The sequence below is a fragment of the Mustela nigripes genome, chromosome 6, assembly GCF_022355385.1.
Source record: "Mustela nigripes isolate SB6536 chromosome 6, MUSNIG.SB6536, whole genome shotgun sequence".
NCBI classification, from domain to species: Eukaryota; Metazoa; Chordata; class Mammalia; order Carnivora; family Mustelidae; genus Mustela; species Mustela nigripes.
In genome coordinates, this window is record NC_081562.1 from 60560416 (window position 1) to 60583273 (window position 22858).

The 22858-nt window shown below is 34.9% G+C and overlaps 1 protein-coding gene across 2 annotated transcripts; it reads right to left on the bottom strand.

Moving 5' to 3' along the window:
• Window positions 1-1337: 1337 nt before the first annotated feature.
• On the bottom strand, window positions 1338-12453 carry RERGL (RERG like). Of its 2 annotated transcripts, XM_059404772.1 has the most exons (5): window positions 12359-12453; window positions 11023-11079; window positions 5532-5605; window positions 4303-4451; window positions 1338-1939 (listed from the first exon to the last, which is right to left on the bottom strand). In XM_059404772.1, the coding sequence occupies exons 1-5, from the start codon at window positions 12408-12410 to the stop codon at window positions 1657-1659; spliced, it is 615 nt and encodes a 204-aa protein (XP_059260755.1). In that variant the 5' UTR covers window positions 12411-12453; the 3' UTR covers window positions 1338-1656. The 2 variants fall into 2 exon arrangements, with proteins under 2 accessions (XP_059260755.1, XP_059260756.1); XM_059404773.1 differs by lacking the exon at window positions 11023-11079.
• Between the last annotated feature and the right edge of the window lie 10405 nt (window positions 12454-22858).

Consider the following 22858-nt stretch of genomic DNA (forward strand, 5'->3'; position numbering starts at 1 on the left):
TGAGCACATTACTTCTAAATTTCCAACGAGCCAGTGTTAGAAACGGAGCCTCTACCCTGGACATAGCATCACTTCTTTGGGGGCTGATTGGGTGGATAACAGGAACCTAGTTAAATGCTGGCACTCTGATTCTACTCTTCCAGGATTCTATCACCTGCACTGATACGGAGGAGCACAGTTCGATGGCAGCATCCCCACTGCCAATTCTGACCTGTAAGCACAGCCACTGTTAAGCTTCTCAAAGTTGTCTGTGCCTCCTCGCTTCCTTAGTAATAAAAATGCCTCTGAATGGTCCCAAGCAACACAGCAAGATGGCAGGTTCTTGGGTCAACCTGCACCATATCAATTCTAATTCCCCTATCTTTATGAATGTTCTGAACTATTCTGTATTCTACCACACGGTGTCTTATTATTTCCACTACTTTTACTCTAGTGTATCCAGGTCAGGCTCCTGAGGAACAGCAAAGCTGCACCAATGAGCTCTCGGTATCACTCTTCCAACGCGTAATCATGACTCATGGTAACACCACGTCAATGATTCTCCCCTTTGCAGCTGAATCTTCTGTACTACCCTCTACTCAAGATTCTCTTTCACCTTTGCCCCCAGGGTCCTGCCAATACATGTTACCCAACATATGTACCATTGCTTGTGCTCCCAGTTTAACTTCTCGGAGACCTAACCTTAATTTATCAGTGATTTGGCTGAAGTTAGGTCTAGGACCATGACTTGAAATGGAACGAGGCTAACCGCAGTGGTACTAAAGTGCGGGGGGGGTAAAAGGTTGATTTCTGAAGGAAACTGTACTCAAAGAAATCTAAGAAGGCCCAAATGTCTGTCTAATATGGTGTTTCTTTCAGGGCAATAAGGTCTTCAAGCTTATATATTTAGCAAACAGCATTTATTTTTTTCTTTCCCTGTGATGTATGGATCTCTATGTGAACTAAAATCAACTGCTCTTTTTCATATGAAAAGCTGTATAAGTTAATTTCTCTATGATAATTACCCTTCTTAGCAAAGAATACAAGGAGAGGCAGAATTTTTCATCATCAGACCAAATACAGACTACACCTACAGGCAAGGAATTTAAATCTTCAAGGCCTAAGCTATAGGCAAAATAAGTAGTATGGGTAATAAGTAATATCCAGATGTAAGCAATATCAAGGACTCACTGAATTCTTATAAAGGCATTTTCAAACTTAAATTCATGCATTTCTACTAAATTGTGAACTTCTACAAATTTATAAGTTCAGCACTATAACACATTAACTATATGAAATATAATTACATACTTCATTCAAAAGAAATAAATAAAATAAAGGTCAACTGAGGCCTCTGGAATGGTAGTTTAATAACATTATTAAGCAGAGTTTATTTGGCAAGGCAAATCGGATAGCAATGCATCAATAAGTTATAGCGAATGCTATTCTGTGTCATAGAGAAAAAGGTTTCATGTGAAGCAGAGTATATAGACACAAACAACCAAAAAGGCAAACTGTGTATCTGAAAACAAAGCTATGGCTTATGTTCGGCCATTTCACTTCTCTAAGAGAATTATTTAAAAAAAAAAAAAACCCTGCATACAAAGGATAAATTTCATGATCATGTGAATATTTGAAACTCTCTGATATAATAAATCCCCTAGGATAACACATCTGCTAAACAGATTTCCGTCTCTTTCCAAATACATTATTGATCAATTTAGCCATTGATTTAGATCCACTGGGTCTTCTCTTTTCTTTGAGTTTGAAGTTTGTCAGGATGTCCTTGATAATCCTGATAAACATCGTTTCTACCTCCAGAGACTGCTCTGCTGCAGACAATTCACAGAACTGGCATCGGTTATCCAATGCCAGCTTCTGCCCTTCTTCCCAGCCAACCTCTCGTACATGACAGAGATCTTGCTTGTTACCAACCAAAAGCACGGCTGATTCCACAGCTCTGAAATACAGAACACAATTCTGGCAAGATTATTTTGCATCTTTTTTTTCTCATTAAGTGTATATCAAAATGAATTACGGACCAAAAAAAAAAAACACCATATAGATAGATAGAGAGTGTGTGTGTGTGTGCACACGCACACATGAGTTTGTGTTCCATACAGTCTTATATATGTCAATGACACATATCCCCACTTACTTGCAAAAATTATTTTAGATAGAACGTAGTGTGTGACACAGAAGCGGCAAGACTCTTAAAGCATAGTATCTGCACTGATATAAACCTATTCTTGAATTATGGATCTGTTTACTAATAAGGCATGATTGTTACTCTTCCCACTTTCAATTTTCCTATATGTAAAACAATGGTAAAATAACACTCATTACACAGAATTCTCATAGAGATTAAATTAAATGATGGATGTAAAAATACCTAGCACGGTGACAGGCAACAAAAGATGCTTACCAAGTATTATTTTTCATTTCCTTATCAATTGAAAGAGAAGGACTAACTAATGTCTCTTTGCTGAATAATTACTGTAATTTAACAATTTAGATATGATTTCCCCAGAGAAAATACTACTCAATACTCACTGCTGTTTGTTCTTTGTTAATATCCATTATACCATACTCTAGAGAAAAATGTTATGGTCTCAGGACTTTGTAGAATTTTTCTATTTATTTAAGCAATACATTTCTTTGTTAAGATAATGTCTTCAGCAAATATCAATGTATTCTCCTTGGTTATAGTGACACATTTCTAAAACAGAATTTCATTTGAAGGCTATAGTAAGACAACTAGTCCTCAAATGCCATGGAACTCTGCCAAGTTATCCACTTGAGGGGAGGTATGGACAAATGCAGTATTCAGCTCTATCTGAAGAGATACTGTCTTTATATTCTGCTCAAAGCTGGCTTCATTCACATGATGATGTGAGTGGTGAGGGGGAAAAAAAGCACAGTATGTAGACTTTTCAGAGTATTAATATCTTTTTCTGTGTAATTCAGAAAATTATGGTAAAGGATTAATGGGAAAGAGTAAGTGAAATATTTTGAAGACCGAGTCACAAATATCAGATGCAATTAACAAAAAAAAAAACGTAACATATTTTGCTATTCTAGTCTATCTACAGACTGAGAACTGGAAATGCTGAAAAATACTTAGTACATTAATAAAATTGCCTGGAAAGTATCAAGTATAGGTGTTTTCACTTTTATGTTTTTGATTATTCTTAAGTGATTCTTTTGATTTGGAGGAATAGCAAAAGAAGTTTATTACTATAACTTATCTAAATCATGCTACTTAAATGAGGTATTTAATGTTTAAAACAATGGAGTTCAAAAAAATCTGTATTATTAAAGGAAATCAGAGCTGTGAAGTATGTTAGTAAAATCACATCCTTTTCTTTACCATGTTTCTACCAGTTTTATAATCAGAAAAATTATGTCTAGAGATTAAAGTGGTTTTCCTAAGGTCAATCAGATATAAACAAGAATATATGCTGATTGACTCCAGGAAATACCCTTGATCAATTATTATCCATGTTTTCTTGACAGGGGGCATTAAAATAGATATAAAACACATATACACATTTTCAGAACTAATACTGTGTTTCTTGATTCTCAGATTAGAATGTCATTTCAGACTCTCAGGGCAAATCTGATCCAGAGCACAAAGAATCTATTGTAGCAGCATCTTGAACAAACATCAATATTTTAAATGCAAAAGGCTAAAACAAAAAATAAGGAAAGCTAAGTGGGAAATTCATATGGTTAAACTTACACCTACTAATACAAGAAGGGTTTAAGAGACAGTTCTGTCTTCTTCAAGCTACTTGTGTCAAAACAATTACAATGGGAAATCATTGATCAGCTCTTTATTTTAGGAGGTGAAAGAAAAATGTATTCTCACACTTAGAAATTATAATGGTTTGACTCTTCAGTCTATTTTGCTTTGATAGATTGAACAACCCAATGACTAGGAATTGGATGCCAAATGTAATAAATTTGGATTTATTTAGTATCCTTAACATTTCTGTGGGAATGAAAAGAAAAGGTTGCAAAGTGAACTGTCTTGTATACAGAGGCCCAGGGTTTTGCAAGTGAGTGTCATGTTAACAATAGAATCTGTCTTGTAAAATAGCCATTTACTCAGAGCAAGTAACTGTTTATGTCAGCCAGGATATAAAGTATTCTCATCTTATTCCTTTTACTACATGTGTAACTCCTGTGGAATGGAAGGTGAATTGTTCAGGGCTGTTAAATTTTGTAATTGGAAGGCTGTATTAAACTCTTCCTAATGATGCTTATAGCTATACGATGATTTACTCAAAAGAAAGGAGAGAGGAATGAAGAATATCTTACCTTTTACAATGACTAGTTTGTGGCTCCCGAATTCTGTAGATCAGTGCTTTTGCAAAAGCAAATGAGGACCTGTCACTGATGTCATACACAATAACAAACCCATCTGCCCAGTGCAGCTCACTTGTGAGGGAAAATTTTGCTTTCTGTGGCTGAAAACAAATCAAGCACATTGAAACTGGTAGTACAGTCCACCTGCATTTTACACCTTAGACAATTAATTAATGGAAAGCCCATTTCACCTAAAAGAGACATTAATAAGCCAAAGACTGATGATATTTTCTAAACTGTAGTTTCCTTCGTTCTCTCTTCCTTATCACCCTTTCTTTAATTAAAAGTGACTAAATGCTTAAAATAAAGAGAAAGTACAATAAGGTTTTATTATCTATCTCATGTGCCACTTTTCTTTAAGAAAATATCTTAAATTTTTTGAAAGTTGGATAAGCTGTAATAAGTGCCCTTTGAATTAATATTGTTAATATCGTTAATATTGATATTGTTAGAATATCATTTTGAAACGAGAAAATATTTTCTATCAGTATTAGCAAAGGGGTTATCTACTGATTTTTGATACTAGATTTAAATCAGAGGAAAAAAAAAAAACCGGTAAGGTCTAGCTAAGAACATTAAAGGGATGTTTTACATAACTAAATGAATCTGTGTCCTGGAGTTGTTTTATTTATTTTTTTATATATTTTTTAAAGATTTTATTTATTTGACAGAGAGACACAGCGAGAGAAGGTACACAAGCAGGGGGTGGGAGAGGGAGAAGCAGGCCTCCTGCTGAGCAGGGAACCTGATGTAGGGTTAGATTCCAGGACCCTGGGACCAGGACCTGAGCCTAAGGCAGATGCTCCCGCTGAGCAGGCAGCCGAAGCCCAGGACCATGGGATTATGACCTGAGCCGAAGGCGGATGCTTGACCAACTGAGCCACCCAAGCGCCCCTAAACTATTAACTTCTAATAGCTATATTGTGAAATCCTAGAAATATAAATGCAGTCTGATATTGCTATTTGAAAGATATTTGTACTATGGTAATTTTTGTCAAAACTTTACAGAGAAGCTAGATAATGGAATTTATAATATTAAAAATAATCTCTTAAAACTTTAATTAAAATTGAGAATAAATTTCAGTTTTAAGATTGGCAACTTTATTTTCACTAACTCTTCTCCAATCTTCTTCAAATCATGATTGAAAAAATAAAATAAAAGCATATTTTGTTTTACTTACTTGAGAACAAGGATCGTATATTTCTAGATTCAGTTGCTTCCCTTCCAAATACAAATGCTTGCTATAGATAGATTCTGCAAAATATGCATATATTTGTTGCAGTATGGAAATACTCCAGAATAAAAAAAAAAAAAAGGAACTCATATTTGAATCACAATCTTGCAAATGCGATTGGTTATCTTCTAATAGAATAGTACAGTGGCTTTTTTTTTAAATGTTAGTGGTCAAATACATGTATTTGTTTTATTTGTTCATATATATGTGTATATACATATGTGTGTGTACATATATATATATTTCTTACAAATAAACTTCACCACCATATCTTTTCAACTACATGCTATTGTGCTTATGAGTTATCTGTGTTTCTATCTAAGGTCAATGCATTCATTATACACTAGTTACCAATTACTCTGATCTACTGAAAGATATGACCCCACCAATTTTACCTCTTTCTTCTGCATCATAAATTTTTCTTTACTACATCATTATTAACAGCTGAATTTCTAACAACAATCCTTTAGAACACCCAATCTCTTCAACAATTGCCCTATTTCTCTGTTGGCCTTTTAGTTACATATTCAGCCCCCCCACCCTGTGTCCAATTTCTCTCCCCCAAGTTCTTTCAGTTATTCCAATCAGGCTTTAGCTCCAATAACTTAACTAAAACTGCTCTTATCAAAGTTATGGTTTCAGATTCAATGGGTAATTCTATATCTTGATCTTACGTGCCCTACTAGCATTAATACAGTCAATCACTCCTGCCTCTTTAAAAGGTTTCCTTCACATGGTTTTCAAAGCAACATATCTCCCTGTTTTTTTTTTCTTTGTTCCTTGTTGATCGGTATTAATCTTTTTTATTTTTCCCCAACATATCTTCTCCCTCTCCAAACATGTGTCCAGTTTATGGATCTCTTTGCTATCTAGACTCCCTTGCTAATCTCATTCAGAGTTCTATAGAACAATTTTTGCTAAGGAACCCAATTTATACGGTACCTAGATCACTTCCTTGAACTTCAGATACAAACAACTCCTGCAATTGCACATCTCCCTTTAAACACCAAACAGACATCTCAACCTGAAACACTCAAAAATGAATCTCAGATCTCCCTAAAAAGACTGTATCTTCTACAGTTTTCCATTCATTAAATGACATATCCATAACTCCAGCTGATCGGGTTAAAAGCTTTAAGTCACCCTTGATCCTGTCTTTATATTACTTTCCATATTTATCCTATTAAAAATTCCTTTTTAAAATGAAATTGGACCATTTCCTTACACCACACACAAAAATAGACTCAAAATGGATGAAGGACCTCAATGTGCGAAAGGAATCCATCAAAATCCTTGAGGAGAACACAGGCAGCAACCTCTTCGACCTCAGCCGCAGCAACATCTTCCTAGGAACAACACCAAAGGCAAGGGAAGCAAGGGCAAAAATGAACTATTGGGATTTCATCAAGATCAAAAGCTTTTGCACAATAAAGGAAACAGTGAACAAAATCAAAAGACAACTGACAGAATGGGAGAAGATATTTGCAAACGACATATCAGATAAAGGACTAGTGTCCAGAATCTATAAAGAACTTAGCAAACTCAACACCCAAAGAACAAATAATCCAATCAAGAAATGGACAGAGGACATGAACAGACATTTCTGCAAAGAAGACATCCAGATGGCCAACAGACACATGAAAAAGTGCTCCATATCACTCGGCATCAGGGAAATACAAATCAAAACCACAATGAGATATCACCTCACACCAGTCAGAATGGCTAAAATCAACAAGTCAGGAAATGACAGATGCTGGCGAGGATGCGGAGAAAGGGGAACCCTCCTACACTGTTGGTGGGAATGCAAGCTGGTGCAGCCACCCTGGACAACAGCATGGAGGTTCCTCAAAATGTTGAAAATAGAACTGCCCTATGACCCAGCAATTGCACTATTGGGTATTTACCCTAAAGATACAAATATAGTGATCCAAAGGGGCACGTGCACCCGAATGTTTATAGCAGCAATGTCCACAATAGCCAAACTATGGAAAGAACCTAGATGTCCATCAACAGATGAATGGATCAAGAAGATGTGGTATATATACACAATGGAATACTATGCAGCCATCAAAAGAAATGAAATCTTGCCATTTGCGACAACATGGATGGAACTAGAGCGTATCATGCTTAGTGAAATAAGTCAAGCAGAGAAAGACAACTATCATATGATCTCCCTGATATGAGGAAGTGGTGATGCAACATGGGGTCTTAAGTGGGTAGGAGTAGAATAAATGAAACAAGATGGGATTGGGAGGGATACAAACCATAAGTGACTCTTAATCTCACAAAACAAACTGAGGGTTGCTGGGGGGAGGGGGGTTTGGGAGAAGGGGGTGGGATTATGGACATTGGGGAGGGTATGTGCTTTGGTGAGTGCTGTGAAGTGTGTAAACCTGGTGATTCACAGACCTGTACCCCTGGGGATAGAAATATATGTTTATAAAAAATAAAAAATTTAAAAAAAATCCTTTTTATCCTATCTTTAAAGTCTATTATGAATTTTTCTGTTCTCATCATCTCTATTGTTAGAATATCATTATATTTTGTTTAGATTATTACAAAACCCCTCCTATTTCATCTCTCTGCTTTACCCCTCTCTCATTCCCTTCTCATGCTTACTCTATTCTCAACATGGGAGCAAAAGGGAACCTTGTACCCAAATCATATCACTTGTCTGATCAACTCTCTCCAAATATCTCTTGGATAAAGCAAAGCCTTTAAAATGGCAAAGAATGGCCCTTATTGTCTAGTCCCCCACGATTTCTCTGGCTATTTCTCTTGAATTTTTCCCACCTAAGCTACACCATCTTCCATACTATACCTCAACTTTTTCAGAAATTTCCTGCCTCAGAATTTTGATAATTGTTCCTCCTGCCTGCACATAACCCCACAGATATCTTCATGGCTCAGTTTTCACCACCTTTATGTCTCTGTCCAAGTGTCCCCTCTCAGAGAAGTCTACCCTAACTACCCAATTTTAAATGGCCACATACCATACTAGTGCCAGTCCCCCATGCTGTTTTCTTTTTCTTCATAGCATTTATCATGTGACATAACTTAATTTTTTAAATTGACCCTCCCTTCTGGAATCTAAATATTATGGAGGCTTAGATAATTGTCTTTTTTTTGTTCTCTGCTATAGCTTCTCTACCTAGAAGAGTAACTGGGACATGGTAGGTGCTCAATAAATATTTGTTAAATGAACAAGGGACTACCTTTCTGTAACTTTTCCTCCAGGGTTTAATTTAAGACTTACTTCTCTTCAAAATGGTACACTGACAAAAATCGTGTCCCACTCTGGCAATGTAACCCATAGTTTAAAAGATGTAGCAAGCATTTGGGAAACTAACTTAAGTGGGTTAGGGATGAATATTAAAATCCTTCTAGGCTACATTTAATAAAATCTGTTATAGTTTAATTAAACCTTAAAGTACATTTTCAGTTCCTTTTAACTTCATAGGTTTACTACTGACTGTGAACCATAAAAGTTCCTTCTAGAAATTTAAAAACATCTACTCTCAATTTAAAAACTGCCAGCAGGGGTCACAAACTCTTAACTTTTTAGAATTTTATTATTTTTCCCTTCTGGTCTTCACTTACAAGATGAGGTTATTTTTTCTGTTTTGTCCTTATGCAAGAATAACCTTTTGCTCATCTGATTACCTTTTCAAAATGTCTCAAAGTCTTATTTTTTTTAATGAAAATGTACCAGCCAAAATTGTATATACTTCATTTGTTTACATACCTTTATCTTATTAAAGATTAATGGGACATTTTGTTGTTGCTGCTGTTATTTTTAGGTGTGGTTTTATTTATGTTATATTTTGTTTTGTTTTGTTTTCTGGAACATTTTTTCATGCCTGACTCCTACTTTGTGAGATATATATATATATTTTTAATATTTTATTTACTTATTTGACAGAGAGAGAGAAATCACAAGTAGGCAGGGAGGCAGGCAGAGAAAGAGGGGGAAGCAGGCTCCCTGCTGACCAGAAAGCCCAATGCAGGGCTCGAAGACAGGACCCTGAAATCATGACCTGAGCTGAAGGCAGAGACTTTAACCCACTGAGCCACTCAATATAACACCCTATTTTGTGTTACATTGACTGAGGTTTTTGACCTGAGAAGTGAAACAATAGGAATTTCTCTTTCTATGTATTTCTTTTTAAATCATTTTCCAAGCACTTTCCCTAACATATTCACAATGTTTTATTACTGAAATAGTATCTTAGATACATGTAGAAAGCAATACAATACTTTAAAGTTATTTTTTAAATTCTCTAGAAATGTTACCTCATGAATGGAGGCACTAAAAAATATTTTTTAGTGGAGGGAATTATTTCTCATGGAAAAATACACTTGCAATGATAACTTCCTATTACTCGAGGAATTATTAAACAAAAAAATCAAAATCATTCTCTTTTTTCCTAACTTTTTTTTTTTAAAAAGATTTTATTTCTTTATTTGACACAGAGAGAGAGATCACAAGTAGGCAGAGAGGCAGGCCGGGGGAGGCTAGGTGGGGAGCAGGCTCCCTGCTGACCAGAGAGCCCCATATGGGGCTCGATCCCAGGACCCTGAGATCATGACCTGAGCTGAAGGCAGAGGTTTAATGCACTTAGCCACCCAGGCGTCCCATCCCTTTTTCCCAATTCTCATGTTTGTTTGTTTTTAATAAATCTGTTGTTCTTGTTTAAAACGCAAAAACACTTTTCCCTCATGCCTTAAGTCGGGTGAGATATTAGTATCATTATATTGATTAATTGCTGAGCCAAAAATATACTCAAACTCTGGCAAAATTCCTCACTTTTATTAATGCCCCACTGTGGTATTTCCCATATGTCATGCTAATTCTGATCAAAATGAATTTAGAGCAGAGTTAGTAAAATGCTTCTAAGATTATATTAAGGTGTTCTGGCACCTGTTTTGAATTTCTCTGAAACTTAGATAAGCCACCCAGATAATTATGATATGATCTTTAATCAAGGCATAATTTTCCTGTTATTTTCACACAGTTTTACAATTAAAATAAGCTTTATTTTGTAGTTCTAGTACTTTTATAATTAATTTGTCCTTATCTTTCAACAGATGTTTATTTAATTTCAGAACTGTTTTATAGTTTACAAAATTATTCATACTCACATGCTTTACAATATTGGGGGAGGGGAATCTCAGTTTCAATGTTCTTCTAGTTCTAGCCTGAAACAAACAGCCTTTCTAATCCATCTCACTTAACATCAAGTTGGGTGAATTTTATCATATAAGAACATTCAATTCAAGTACCTATTTTGGCATTTCCAACCAGAACCTGTATAAATATGTTGCATAAAATTGCAACAATGGAAAATTCTATCAAAATGCTTCAGTGATCTTAATTGCGGTTTAATTAAAATGCTGACATTTTAAAGGTGAAAAAAAGTCTTGAGTGGTAACTTACCAAAATTAGAGGCATATTCTCCAATGAATCGCTTGGTAAGAAACCTTACTGTGAGGGCTGCAAAACAAACATGCTGGACTTAGGGGTTTTTTTCTGTTTTAGGGCACAGACAACTTAGCTATGTACATAAGGTTTTATCTTTCAGCTCAAAAATTACCAAGCATTAATGCATACCTTAAAGCTTTATTAAATTCTAGTCTAAATAATAGTCAGCAAGATTTTCACTGTACAACCATAAAGATTAAAAGACTAGAAAGAAAGTGATCTGCCAATTCAAAACACTATGTAATTAATTTATGAATGCGAACAGGTAAAGCAGCTTACTTTATGTAAGAGAGACAGAGTTCTCATTAAGTTTGAGACTCAAGAACTATAACATCTCTTTATATTCTTGATTGGATTAAATCTGGCTCCAAGGTGCTGCGTGCTAATAGTGACAAAGACAAGACCAAGCATTTATGGCTGGTTGTGAAGATACTGGGACTTCAAACTCCAGGACACCCAGAAAAGGACCTCTAGTGTCAGTTCATCTTGTTCCTGCTCCTGGGTCTGGCCAGGTGTATGGCTCAGGAAGTTCAGGTAGCTCTGTTGGTGGTGTCCTGACCATCATGATGGAACCAAAAACGAAATCCAGTGAAATAAAACAAATCCAGGGCTCCCAAAGACAGGGTACCTGTTGCTCAGTCCCCAGGCATCTATAAAGCCATGCCCATCCTTAGTTTTTTCACTCTAATAATGTTGCATTTAAAAAATAATTCAAGCCACTGGACAACAGGAAATGCCTGGGGGGCTCAGTTTGTTAAGCATCCGACTTCAGCTCAGGTCATTACCCGGGCTCCTGGGATCGAGCCTGGAGCCAGGCTCCACGCACAGCAGAGTCTGCTTAACTCTTTCCTTCTCCCTCTGCCCCTCCCTCTGCTCATGCTCTCTCTTTAATTAATTAATTAATTAAAAATCTTCTCAAAAATCCACAGATCTCCATGAACTTTCCTCCACCCTTAGTCTCAGAGCAGAAGAATCAGTTCAAGACCATTGTCTGGCTACTAGTGGATGTGAGGGCCATGTATGGTGGAGTGACAAGTAGGGGGACAGTGATGGAGGGATTTACTATTATACCTGTGAATTTTAAAAAGGTATAAATTAACACATATCTTTCTCAAACTGTCTATAAATTCTATAAATACACAGTTAATTGTATTATTTACTCATAAAAATGAAAATTCCTAATGAAAAGTAATATGCATAATTATATAGCTGTATCTATCTATTAGGTCCATATATTTCTTTCTCTTTCTCCTCTCTGAACCATGATGCCATAGGAAACAACACCACTCACCAGATTTGCCTGTTCCTTCACCACCCAAGACAGCAAGTTTCACATCATTCATCTTGTCTTCCTGCTCCTGTCTTCTGGAGCTATACTGACTTGAGTCCAGCATGCGCTTTTTAAAGTACTTTTTATTAATGCTGCTATCATTTCTCTAAGGCCAACTCCGCCCCATAGTACTATCATCCAATAATAACTTTAAAAAATGTTTTCCTGGAGTCTTTTTAAACATTTTTAGCTAAGGAAAAAAAAAAACAACACTGAAGTTACTGTTTAGACTTAAAGTCTTCTTAAGTCAATAGTTAAGAATTTCTAGACTAAGCTAAGAAAGCTTAGCTCCCAATCCTCTATTTTTATGTACACAGAATCTTCCTTTCCTTAGAAAAATGATTTCATTAAGAAATCTTTTAGATGATGAGTATACATTCCTGTAAATCTACTTAGATTGGATCAGTTTTGATTTTTCTATTAATACGTGAGCCTACAGCTTCTTGAGCTTCTTCTGTGAAAGACAAGGGGAGTAAGTTCACTCAGTCATGAAAATAAATGAGAGAAGGAAGAGGATGGCTACCTCAAATGTATTAGTTTAGGGTTAACAGCAGGGCACACAAACATCCAGCCCGTGTTTTGGGGCTCATGGGAGTCCTGTGAGGCTCTGAATGAGATATGTGGACACAAAGGGTTTTACATTGTCTTTCCTGATAAACAATTCCTCTCTCTTTTTTAAATTCTATACCAATAGACAACAGTGAGTTTTTGGAGAAAAAAAAATAAACCAAGCAGCTTCATTTTGCTTAAAAAGCAATACACAGAAACCTACATTTCCTTCTAGAGTACTTAATAATTAGGAAGAACAGAAATTCAAAAAAAGGAATAAGATTTGGAAGGGGTATTGTGATATACTTTACTCGTGCTATGACCTAACGAGATAAATTTAATACGCAAAATGATGGGTCTTTCATACTTTTAACCACTTTTCCCTACCACAAATCCCTGTATTATTTTCTTCCCTTTCTCTTTCCCCATTTGTATATGTATGAATTGGATGGTTGAGAAATAAGTACAGCAACAAATACAAGAATTCAATCTTATCTACTCAAGTTTGAGGCCCCAGTAAAGGAGTTCCATTTCTAAGCTGGGTTGATCACAGGTATATAACATGATTTTTTAAAATGCATTTATTTAACAAATGTTGAGTAACTGCCACTTTTTATTGAAGTTATGTTGGGTTTACAAGGTCAACAATTATAAAGAACTTTTGGCCTTAATGAAGCTACAGTATACTATGATGAAAAATGAAACAATTATAATTATAATAAACATGATCATGGCTAAAATAGGGCTCTAACCAAAGGCTGGGGTAAACTGTGCAGTGGATGGAAAGGACTTCAAAAAGTAGATAAAGCTTGAAACATAAGCAGAAGCTTGAAATCCAGCAGAAGAAAGAAAGAGTGATTGGGGATTAGGGAGATGTATCTATTCCAAAAGAAGAAATATATTCTGTAAAGGAAAAAAAAAGGTAAAAGAATGTATGGCAAATGGCAAATTGTGAGATCAACAAAGTAACAGCTGAAACAAAATTTTCATTTCATTACAAAGTATAAAAAAAATTTTAAATGAGCTATGTTCTCTTTAACCCACGCACCTATATTAAAAGAAACAAGTAATTATTTTTTATTAAAAAATTAAAAGTTTACCAGGGCATCTGGATGGCTCAATAGGTTAAGCGTTTGCCTTTGGCTCAGGTCATGATCCCAGGATCCTGGGATCAAATCCCCCATCCAGCTCCCTGCTCAGAGGGAAGCCTGCTTCTCCCTCTCCTTCCACACCTCCCCTTGCCCCTGGCTCATGCTCGCTCTCTCTCAAAAAAAAATAAATAAAATCTTTTTTTAAAAAGGAAGTTTACCAGATGATTTATTATACTATGGAACTGGGTGTTTCCCCCTCTATTTGGAGAAATTCTATTCTTATCTTCTTAAGAAAGTTCTGATCACTGCCTTTAGGAAGTTTAGTGTATCTACGGATAGGAAGGAAAAACTTACTAACTTCATGGTACGCATGATATTGAAAACACTATATAGATGGTTATCAAAATACCTCCATTCTTACACCATATCCTCCTCCTTTCCACTTTTACTGAATTCCAAAAATAATCTGACCCAAAAAGCAGCCTATTGTTGGAGGAGAGTGAAGTTATAAACCAGAGTAGAGAGAATATAACTATGTACATACTTTTCTAAGAAACAGAATGTCTATATATGTTTGTGGCCTCAGGTAAAGTGTGCTAAAATATTAATATTTTGATAGACATATTACTTATACTACCGAGAATCCTCTCCCTTTTCCCTAAATATATATTTATTCACAACCAAAACAATATTAGTTTATTACTTTATTCATTTATTGAATGAAAATAACATTGAGTGTCTAATATGGACTTGACTTATTTTTAGTGCTAAAAACATTTTCGTGAACAAAATACTTGTAGATTCTGGTCATAGGTGATGGACATTAAAATAAAAAAATAAGGAGCTAATTACACATCAGGTGTTAATTAATTCTATAATATTAATGTTTAATTTTTGTTTTTCCGAGGTCAGGTTAACCAGCCCTTCTCAGCTAATCTCATTTCCCTGTAATTTCTGTTAGAATAGATGCAGAGTTTCTCCACCAATTGTTTCAGATTCAGAAGGGTGGATTAAATAAAAGCTCTAAGGAAAGAGAATATCTTTGTTCCTTTCTTCTACTCTAGAACCTTAAAAGATGGGCTACTTCCCATCTCATTTTCTGTGTCTATCATAATCTAAACAAGACACGAATGGTACACATGTACAAATAGTAAACAAATACATATAAATACAACGTTATTTATTAATATAGATTCCCAGGGCCTAAGTATATTAGCAAATCAAATCCAGAAATGTTATTTAAAGAGCCAATTGTCATGAACTAGTAGAATGACAAGCTGATTGAACAATAGGAAATTTGGTAGAATTTTCCAATACACTGCACCAAGATAAAAGAGAAAAACTATATGAATAATATGCAACCTAAAGCATTTTATGGAATTTAACAGCCACTTAAACAAACAAAGAGAGAGGCCTGGGTGGCCCAGTCAGTTAGGCATCCAACTCTTTTTTTTTTTTTTTAACTTACTTATTTATTTTGAGAGATAGAGAGCTGCCATGTGGGGCAGGGAGCAGCAGAGGGAGAGGGACAGACTCTCAAGCAAACTAAGATTCTCCCACATAGGGCTCAACATGGGGCTTGATCTCACAACCGTGGGATCATGAACCTGGGATCATAACCTGAACTGAAAACAAGAGCTGGTTGTTTAACAGACTGCGCCACCCAGGAACCCCAAAAGTCGACCTTTTGATTTTGTCTCGGTCATGATCTCAGGGTTGAGGGATACAGCCCTGTGGCAGGCTCCCACTCAGCATAGAATCTGCTTGTCCTTCTCCCTCTATTCCTCCTCCACTCCCCAACAAATCACTGATGCTTTCTCTCTCTTTCTCTCAAATAAATAAATAATAAATAAAATATTTAAAAAGTAAATAAAAAAACCAAAATATTTTATAATCCAGATATGAGGGATTTCTTAACTTTATTAAGGTTATATATTTTTTTAAATCAAATATTAGAAAAATAACAAATACCTATAGAATTATTACTCTTAATATTCCTCTGAAGAAAGTATTTTGTCTGTTAATTTTAGCATAGAACTGGTAGTCCTACTCAACACAATGAGGGGACAAATCGCACATATGAAAAAGGGAAGACAAATGGTTATGATTTACAAATGACATTTTTTCCTTAACTATATTATCTACATTGTTAGCACACATAAAACCATTCAGTAAGATGACCAGGTAAAAGATAAACATAAAAACAGTAGTTCCAAATGATAAAAATAATAACTAACACATGTTTAACACAGTGTATAACAGGTAGTTTTTAAAATGCTTTCCAAAGGGGCACCTGAGTGGCTCAGTCGTTAAGCATCTGCCTTTGCTCAGGTCAAGATCCCATAGTCCTGGGTTCGAGCCCTGCATTGGGCTCTCTGCTTGGCAGGAAGCCTGCTTCTCCCTCTCCCACTCTCCCTGTTGTGTTCCCTCTCTTGCTGTGTCTCTCTCTGTTAAATAAATAAATAAAATCTTAAAAAATTTAAAAAAATGTTTTCCAGGTATACTACATTTAATCCTCTGAGAAACTTCAAGTAGATACGTTATTAACTTCTAATATAATAGAAACCTAGTCCTTTTCACAAAGAAAGGAAAAAAAGAAATAAAAAGAACAAAATCAAAAAAGAATGTATAATATTTCTATGACAAATTCTCTGTTCATTGAAGTTTATGAAATAAGATTTGAATACATGGACAAGCAAATACGAAGATCCAGTGTTGTAATAGTTACCAAATTAATCTAAAAGTAAAATGCAATGAAAATTAAATCCCAACAAAGATGTTTCAATTTAATGTAGAAAGCTTATTTGGGAAACGAAAATATGCAAGAGTAATTGAGAGATTTTTAGGCAAGAGAGTGACAAAATACCTTTCCTGAACCAAATAATAATAAAAAAATACTATTTTATTAGAATGGGATTGATATGCTCATTAATAGAATAGATTTTTGAGTATAGAAACAGAGTTGATTATGAATATAACATTTTTGATAAGTTATTTTTTTAAATTGTATAGATGCTATTAGAAAAAATCATAGAATAAGTTATGTGTGTACCTCATACCATGCAGAAAAATAAGTTATGAATATTAAAAATCTTAGTCTGAAAGTTAAACTAAGAAAAGTTACATAGTCTTTGACATATATATGAGATAATCTTTCAAATACTGTAGGGAGGGAACAGTCTTCTTAAGAAAAATATACAAATACATAACAAAAAATATATACCAAAAAACCTATCTAATAACTTCATAATTGATCTTTAAGTATTGGTTATGTTCACCCCATGGGATGATTGACCAAGTTGTGTGAATTTGTAGATTTATTAATAGCAAAGTAAGTATCTAGATACAAATGGATTCTTTTAATCAGAATTGAGGGTTTGTTTGTTTTTGTTTTTGTTTTTTTTACCTGAAACTATACACCATGTTACTGAAGGAAATAAAATTCTAGCAGGAAACAAACAAATGTTTTTAAAATGGAATTACTTCTGGATACTTTTATGTGATAATATGGAAATTTTCAGGAAAGAGTAGCTTTTTTTTTTTAAAGAAGAAAATGGTATTCTTCTAATCTCACAAAGCACATGTTTTCAAACAGCTAAGAGATTTAAACTGCATCGAGAGTGTTCAGGTGTTTCCACATTATGTTGGGGTTAGGTAAGCAATCTAGGGGGAAAATTTACAGAAAAAAAGAACATTTGATTGCTAAGCTCTATCTCTCTTCTGTTCCAAAAGCACTCTATGCCATGTATCATGACATAAATAGCACAGATAGCATTCTCAGCCAGAGATTAGAGGCAATTTCTCTGCAATCACAAATCCTCCAAATCTCTTGCAAAGAAATTATTCAGACCCAGACATTTACCTAACCAAATGCTGAAGCTATTGCAATTGCTACAAAACCTCGGTTAGTATTAATAGAGGCTAGAATACACAAATTTCTATTCAATACTTTTTTTGGCTATAATATATGTATCGTAGAACTAATAATTGCTTAGTTCATCAATTTATATTCTAGCAGTTTGCTCATTACATTTGCCCACATAGATTTCTTTTTGGTATGTGTGATTCCTTTTTGATGGATTGGCTATTTATCTGAACTTGTATGTGAAACAGATTGCATGCAACAAAATCACTCCCACATTATTTGGTCTGGGAAGACTATTTTTAGAGTCTATACCTATTTATGGTTATAGTTCTTGGCTTATAGCCTCTCAAGTGTCTTTGTTTAAAATTTAACAAATCAATCTGAATACTGAACACCAACCTAGTCTACAAACTGCAACAACTTGGGTTTACCCCTTCTTTTCCCTTTCCTCCCCTCATGCCTCAGCTCCCTTACCTTTGGTGTGAATGTGTCTGTCTCTCTTCCTTTATTGTTGACTGGTTTTAGGAGTTTTCAGATGCTCTTCTCTATCAGCAGTGTTCTAAAACTTCACACCCTTATTTTCTGGAGCATGTCATTGTTTTCATTCATCGTACTGTCATTCCATTGGCCCTCTCGATCTAGAGATTCCTGCTTCTCAGTTCGAGGAATTGTTCTTGTGTCATTCCTTTAACAATTCATTCAGTTCTATCTTATGTGTTCTTCCTGGTTGAAGCTGACATTAATCAGATTTTTAAATTACAAGATTGATTTGTGATGAATGGCATCTTCTCTCCTACAGACCTGTTCTATATTTTTACCTTCTCCTTTACAGCTTATTACAAAGATTATACCTTGAGTATACATATAAAAATACACACACACACACACATAATTTTTAAGAGTTCTTTCTTATTTGCAGCTATTGTATTGAAATATTGTACACATCAATTTCAACTTAAAGAAAAATATAAAGTTTGATACATTCTTCAGTAGAACTTGAATATATAATCCCTATCATAATTAACTTCACGTTTATGAACCAGTATTTTTCTAAGTTACACTGCAATACATAACAAATACATGATTTTTACTATAGATGTACTGTATTTGTGAATTTCAGTTAAACAAGGTAAAGAGGCTTATATCATTCCCAAACAATTAAAAAACTCAGTTGACATCATTAATAGAATTGACCTATGACAGTTATGCCTTTATAATTCTAATCACTTTTAAAACAAGTTTTGAAAGATAATCTTTCATTTCAGTATCGTAGTCTAAAGAAGAATTTTATTCAATATGTGATGTTTGTAATTGACTAAATTACATGGGCCTGCTTTTTTTTTTTAAAGAAAAATAATAAATACCTCACCAATTTGCAAAGGTTTTCAAAGCATGTGTGGGACTAAATAATTGAATGCCTCTGCTAATTTTTCTCAGCATGTATACTTACAATTGCAATTATCTTTTCAAGGTAAATGATTCGGTATTTATTTTACTCTTTTAAATTATTCTTGAAGTGTTTATTGTTTCATAAGGTTTTAGTTTCCTGCTATGTTTATAATAGTTGAAACATGATAGCTAATAGTAATTACAACTCAGCCATCCGCCCTCTTTCTCTTTTCTAAAAATATCTGTCAGTTTTTCTGCAGACACTGGTAATTTTCGTCGAAGCTACTTTAGTTTTTGTCAGAAGTTTGCAAGTGAACTAAAATTTTAGTTAGCTCTTAGCTCTCTCCCTAATCACTTGAAGTTGGTCAGTAGAACATAGTGACTATGGTCTTCAAAAACAGTCGGTCTCTGTAATGCAGCTGCTCTAACAGGAAGCTTGAGTGAGCAACGCGTGGTTTACTTCACTGAGTGCACATTCTGCAGAAATAGGACTTTGAAAGGCTGAGCAATGCAGATGTGAGAAGGATACGTTACTCATATTTTCTCAACTCCTTTCATTACCCTTTAGAAATAAATATTCCAAAATTAAATTTCCAGAATTCAAGCTGAATCCTACAATTAAATGGAATTGAATGAATAAAAAGTATGATTCCTCTGAAAGACTGTTATAAATAGACCTCAAAATATGTAATGGTTCAAACAGAAGAAAAGCATATTTCCTGCTCACATAAAATACTAAATATGTGTTCCTGATCAGTGAAACAGCTCTCATCCAACATCTTCAATGCCTGGCTTCCAAACATCCTGCCCCCAGGGGCAGTGGAAAGGGAAAGGGCATGACAAATCATGTGTCGGAGGTTTGGGGGGACTAGCCTGGAATAGGTGCGCCTCGCTTCTGTTCACATAAACTTGAATCATAAATGAAGCATCAGCTGTTGCCTCCTCTTGGGTCTCACATGTGCTCGCCTTTGGACTCGAAATTATGCCACCCTTTCTGGTTCTTGGGCCTTTGGGCTTGGACTGGAACTACACCATTGATTCTCCTGGATCTCCAGCTCACTGACTATAGATCCTAGTACTTTTCAGCCTCCATAGTCATATAAGTCAATTTCTTATAATGTCTATATATTTTGTATATTATTTGTATATCTATATAGATTTCTTTATACAATATATTATATATTATTTTTATGTAACTATTATATATTATCTTTACATAATATACATTACATTATACATTACTTATATAAATTATGATTATATATTATGTATTTGTATACATATACATAATGTATACATTATTTGTATATATATGTATTTCTTGAAAGATAGGTAGATAGATAGATAGATGGATGGATATCAGGTCCTATTGGTTCTATTTCTGTGGAGAACCCTAATGTGATTTCCAAGAATTAATTTTATTTTCTCTAGTAGCATATTTCAAAATGTAATTTGCTCAGGGTTACACAAAGGGTAAACAGTGAAGCAGGTGGGCTTAAAGTCTGCAGTCTTTCCACTATAACACACCACCACCCACCACAGATCTCTCCTTTTCCTGTTCATCTGATCTTATGTGAAACAGCGTTTATCTTTTTCAACTTTTTTTGGTAAGATTTTGATACTGTGCTTTAGCCTCAATGATGTTATTCCAACAGATTTATGATATGTGTTTACGTGTGACTTTTTTTTTTCTTACCTCATCTCACTGGTAATTTTTTTAAAAAGTTGTGTCATTAAAGCACTATCTCTTTATATTCATAAGCATAAAGCCATGGTTAATTTTTAAGATATCCTTCTATTTCCTTTCTCATTTTAAGTAAATGTAATTTTTTTTTTTTTTTCAATTTGGCCTTATACCAAGTATTTTCTTCTATGGCTTTTACTACTGTGAGACCATGACTTCCTTACCTTTTTGCTGATTATGTATTACCAAAAAAAAAAAAGCTATGTCCTATGTTAGTTTGCTATGACTGCATAACAAATTACCACAAACCGATAACTTAAAACAACACATATTTTTCTCAGAACTTCAACAGATTGGATCCAGGTAGCACTGTTCAATTGAATTTTCTGATTTAGGATCTCACCAGACTGCCATCCAGGTGCATCTGGGGTTGTGATCTCCTCAGTAGCCCTGCTGGTAAAAGAGCTACTTCCAGTCTCCCCGCAGATAGAGAACTCTGATTCCTCTGTTCGGTGGTGGTGCTGGTAGTGGTGGTGGTTGTCAGCCAGGGCCTCTCGGTTCTTGGATGCCCCCCTTGATTCTTTGTCACTTGGCTTTGTCCATACGCCCTTGCAGATAGATAGATAGATGATAGATACTGATCTAGTGTTTGTGTGTACCTTATATATATTTATCTTGTAACATAATTCTAGGACTGATAATTCATCATCTTTGCCATAGTCTAGTAATTAGAAGCAAATCATAGGCCTAGCTTGCACTTACATAAGATGGGACTCTCTGGGGATCACCACAGCATGTATCAGTCATGTGTCCTAAATCTCTATTTGATGCTTGTTCTGAACAAAGTATATCCTTATTTTCTTTACTGATAGATGCAAATCAAAAATTGATGGTGGTGATTAGATCGCATTTCACATTACTAGATAGATAAGCAGGTGTGGATATAACTGTTATTTAATGTGTGCCATATAATTCTGAGTCAGTACTCTCTGTATAATCCCATTAGCCAGTTTTGTCTTGGCATTTTTATCCTAAGAAAATGAATTAATAAGTGTTTGAAATAAAAGTATTATTTCAAATAAGCATTTGAAAAGTCAAGTATTTTTATTTGCATTATTTCACTGGGGTCAGAAAGTAAGCCACACTGGCTGTGAGTGCTTCGGACAGTGAGATAAGCATATACTATCTTTCTTCTTTATTCCCACTGGGTAAATCATCTACTTTGAAAATAAAAGAGCAGAATTGCCTTCATTTCAAAAGATCAAGAAATACACATTGAGTTCTTATTATGGGCAAGTAAGAAAGGAAAATGAATGAAATCATCCATCTTTTGGCCTTGAAAAGTTTTCATTTTAGTGAGGAAGATTTAATATCTATATATCAAGTACAAATTGAGGTAAGCACAGGGTGCCATGGGTGCCCAGATAAGAGAAACCTAGCTACATTCTACAGGGCAGGTGTAATAGGCAGAATAATGGCCCCTTAAGATATCAGGTTCTAGTTAATCTGGAACCTTGGTAAATGTTAAATTATATAGAAAAAAAAATCATTTGCAAATGTAATTAAGTTAAGACTCTTGAGATGAGGAGATTATCCTAGATTATTGGAGTGGGTCTTAAGTGGGACCACAAGCCCCCTTGTAAGAAGGAGGCAAAGAAGTATTTGACACAAAGGAGAAGACAATGTAACCACAGAGATGAAAACCAGAGTGATGTTGCCACAAGCCAAGGAATGCTGGCAGCCACCAGAAGCTGGAAGAAGCAAGGAATGGCTTCTCCCCTAGAGATTCTGAGGGAGTAAGACCCTGTTGACACATTGATTTCAACCCACTGAAATGGATTTGGGGCTTTCAATCTCAGGAACTATAGAAAATATTTGTATGT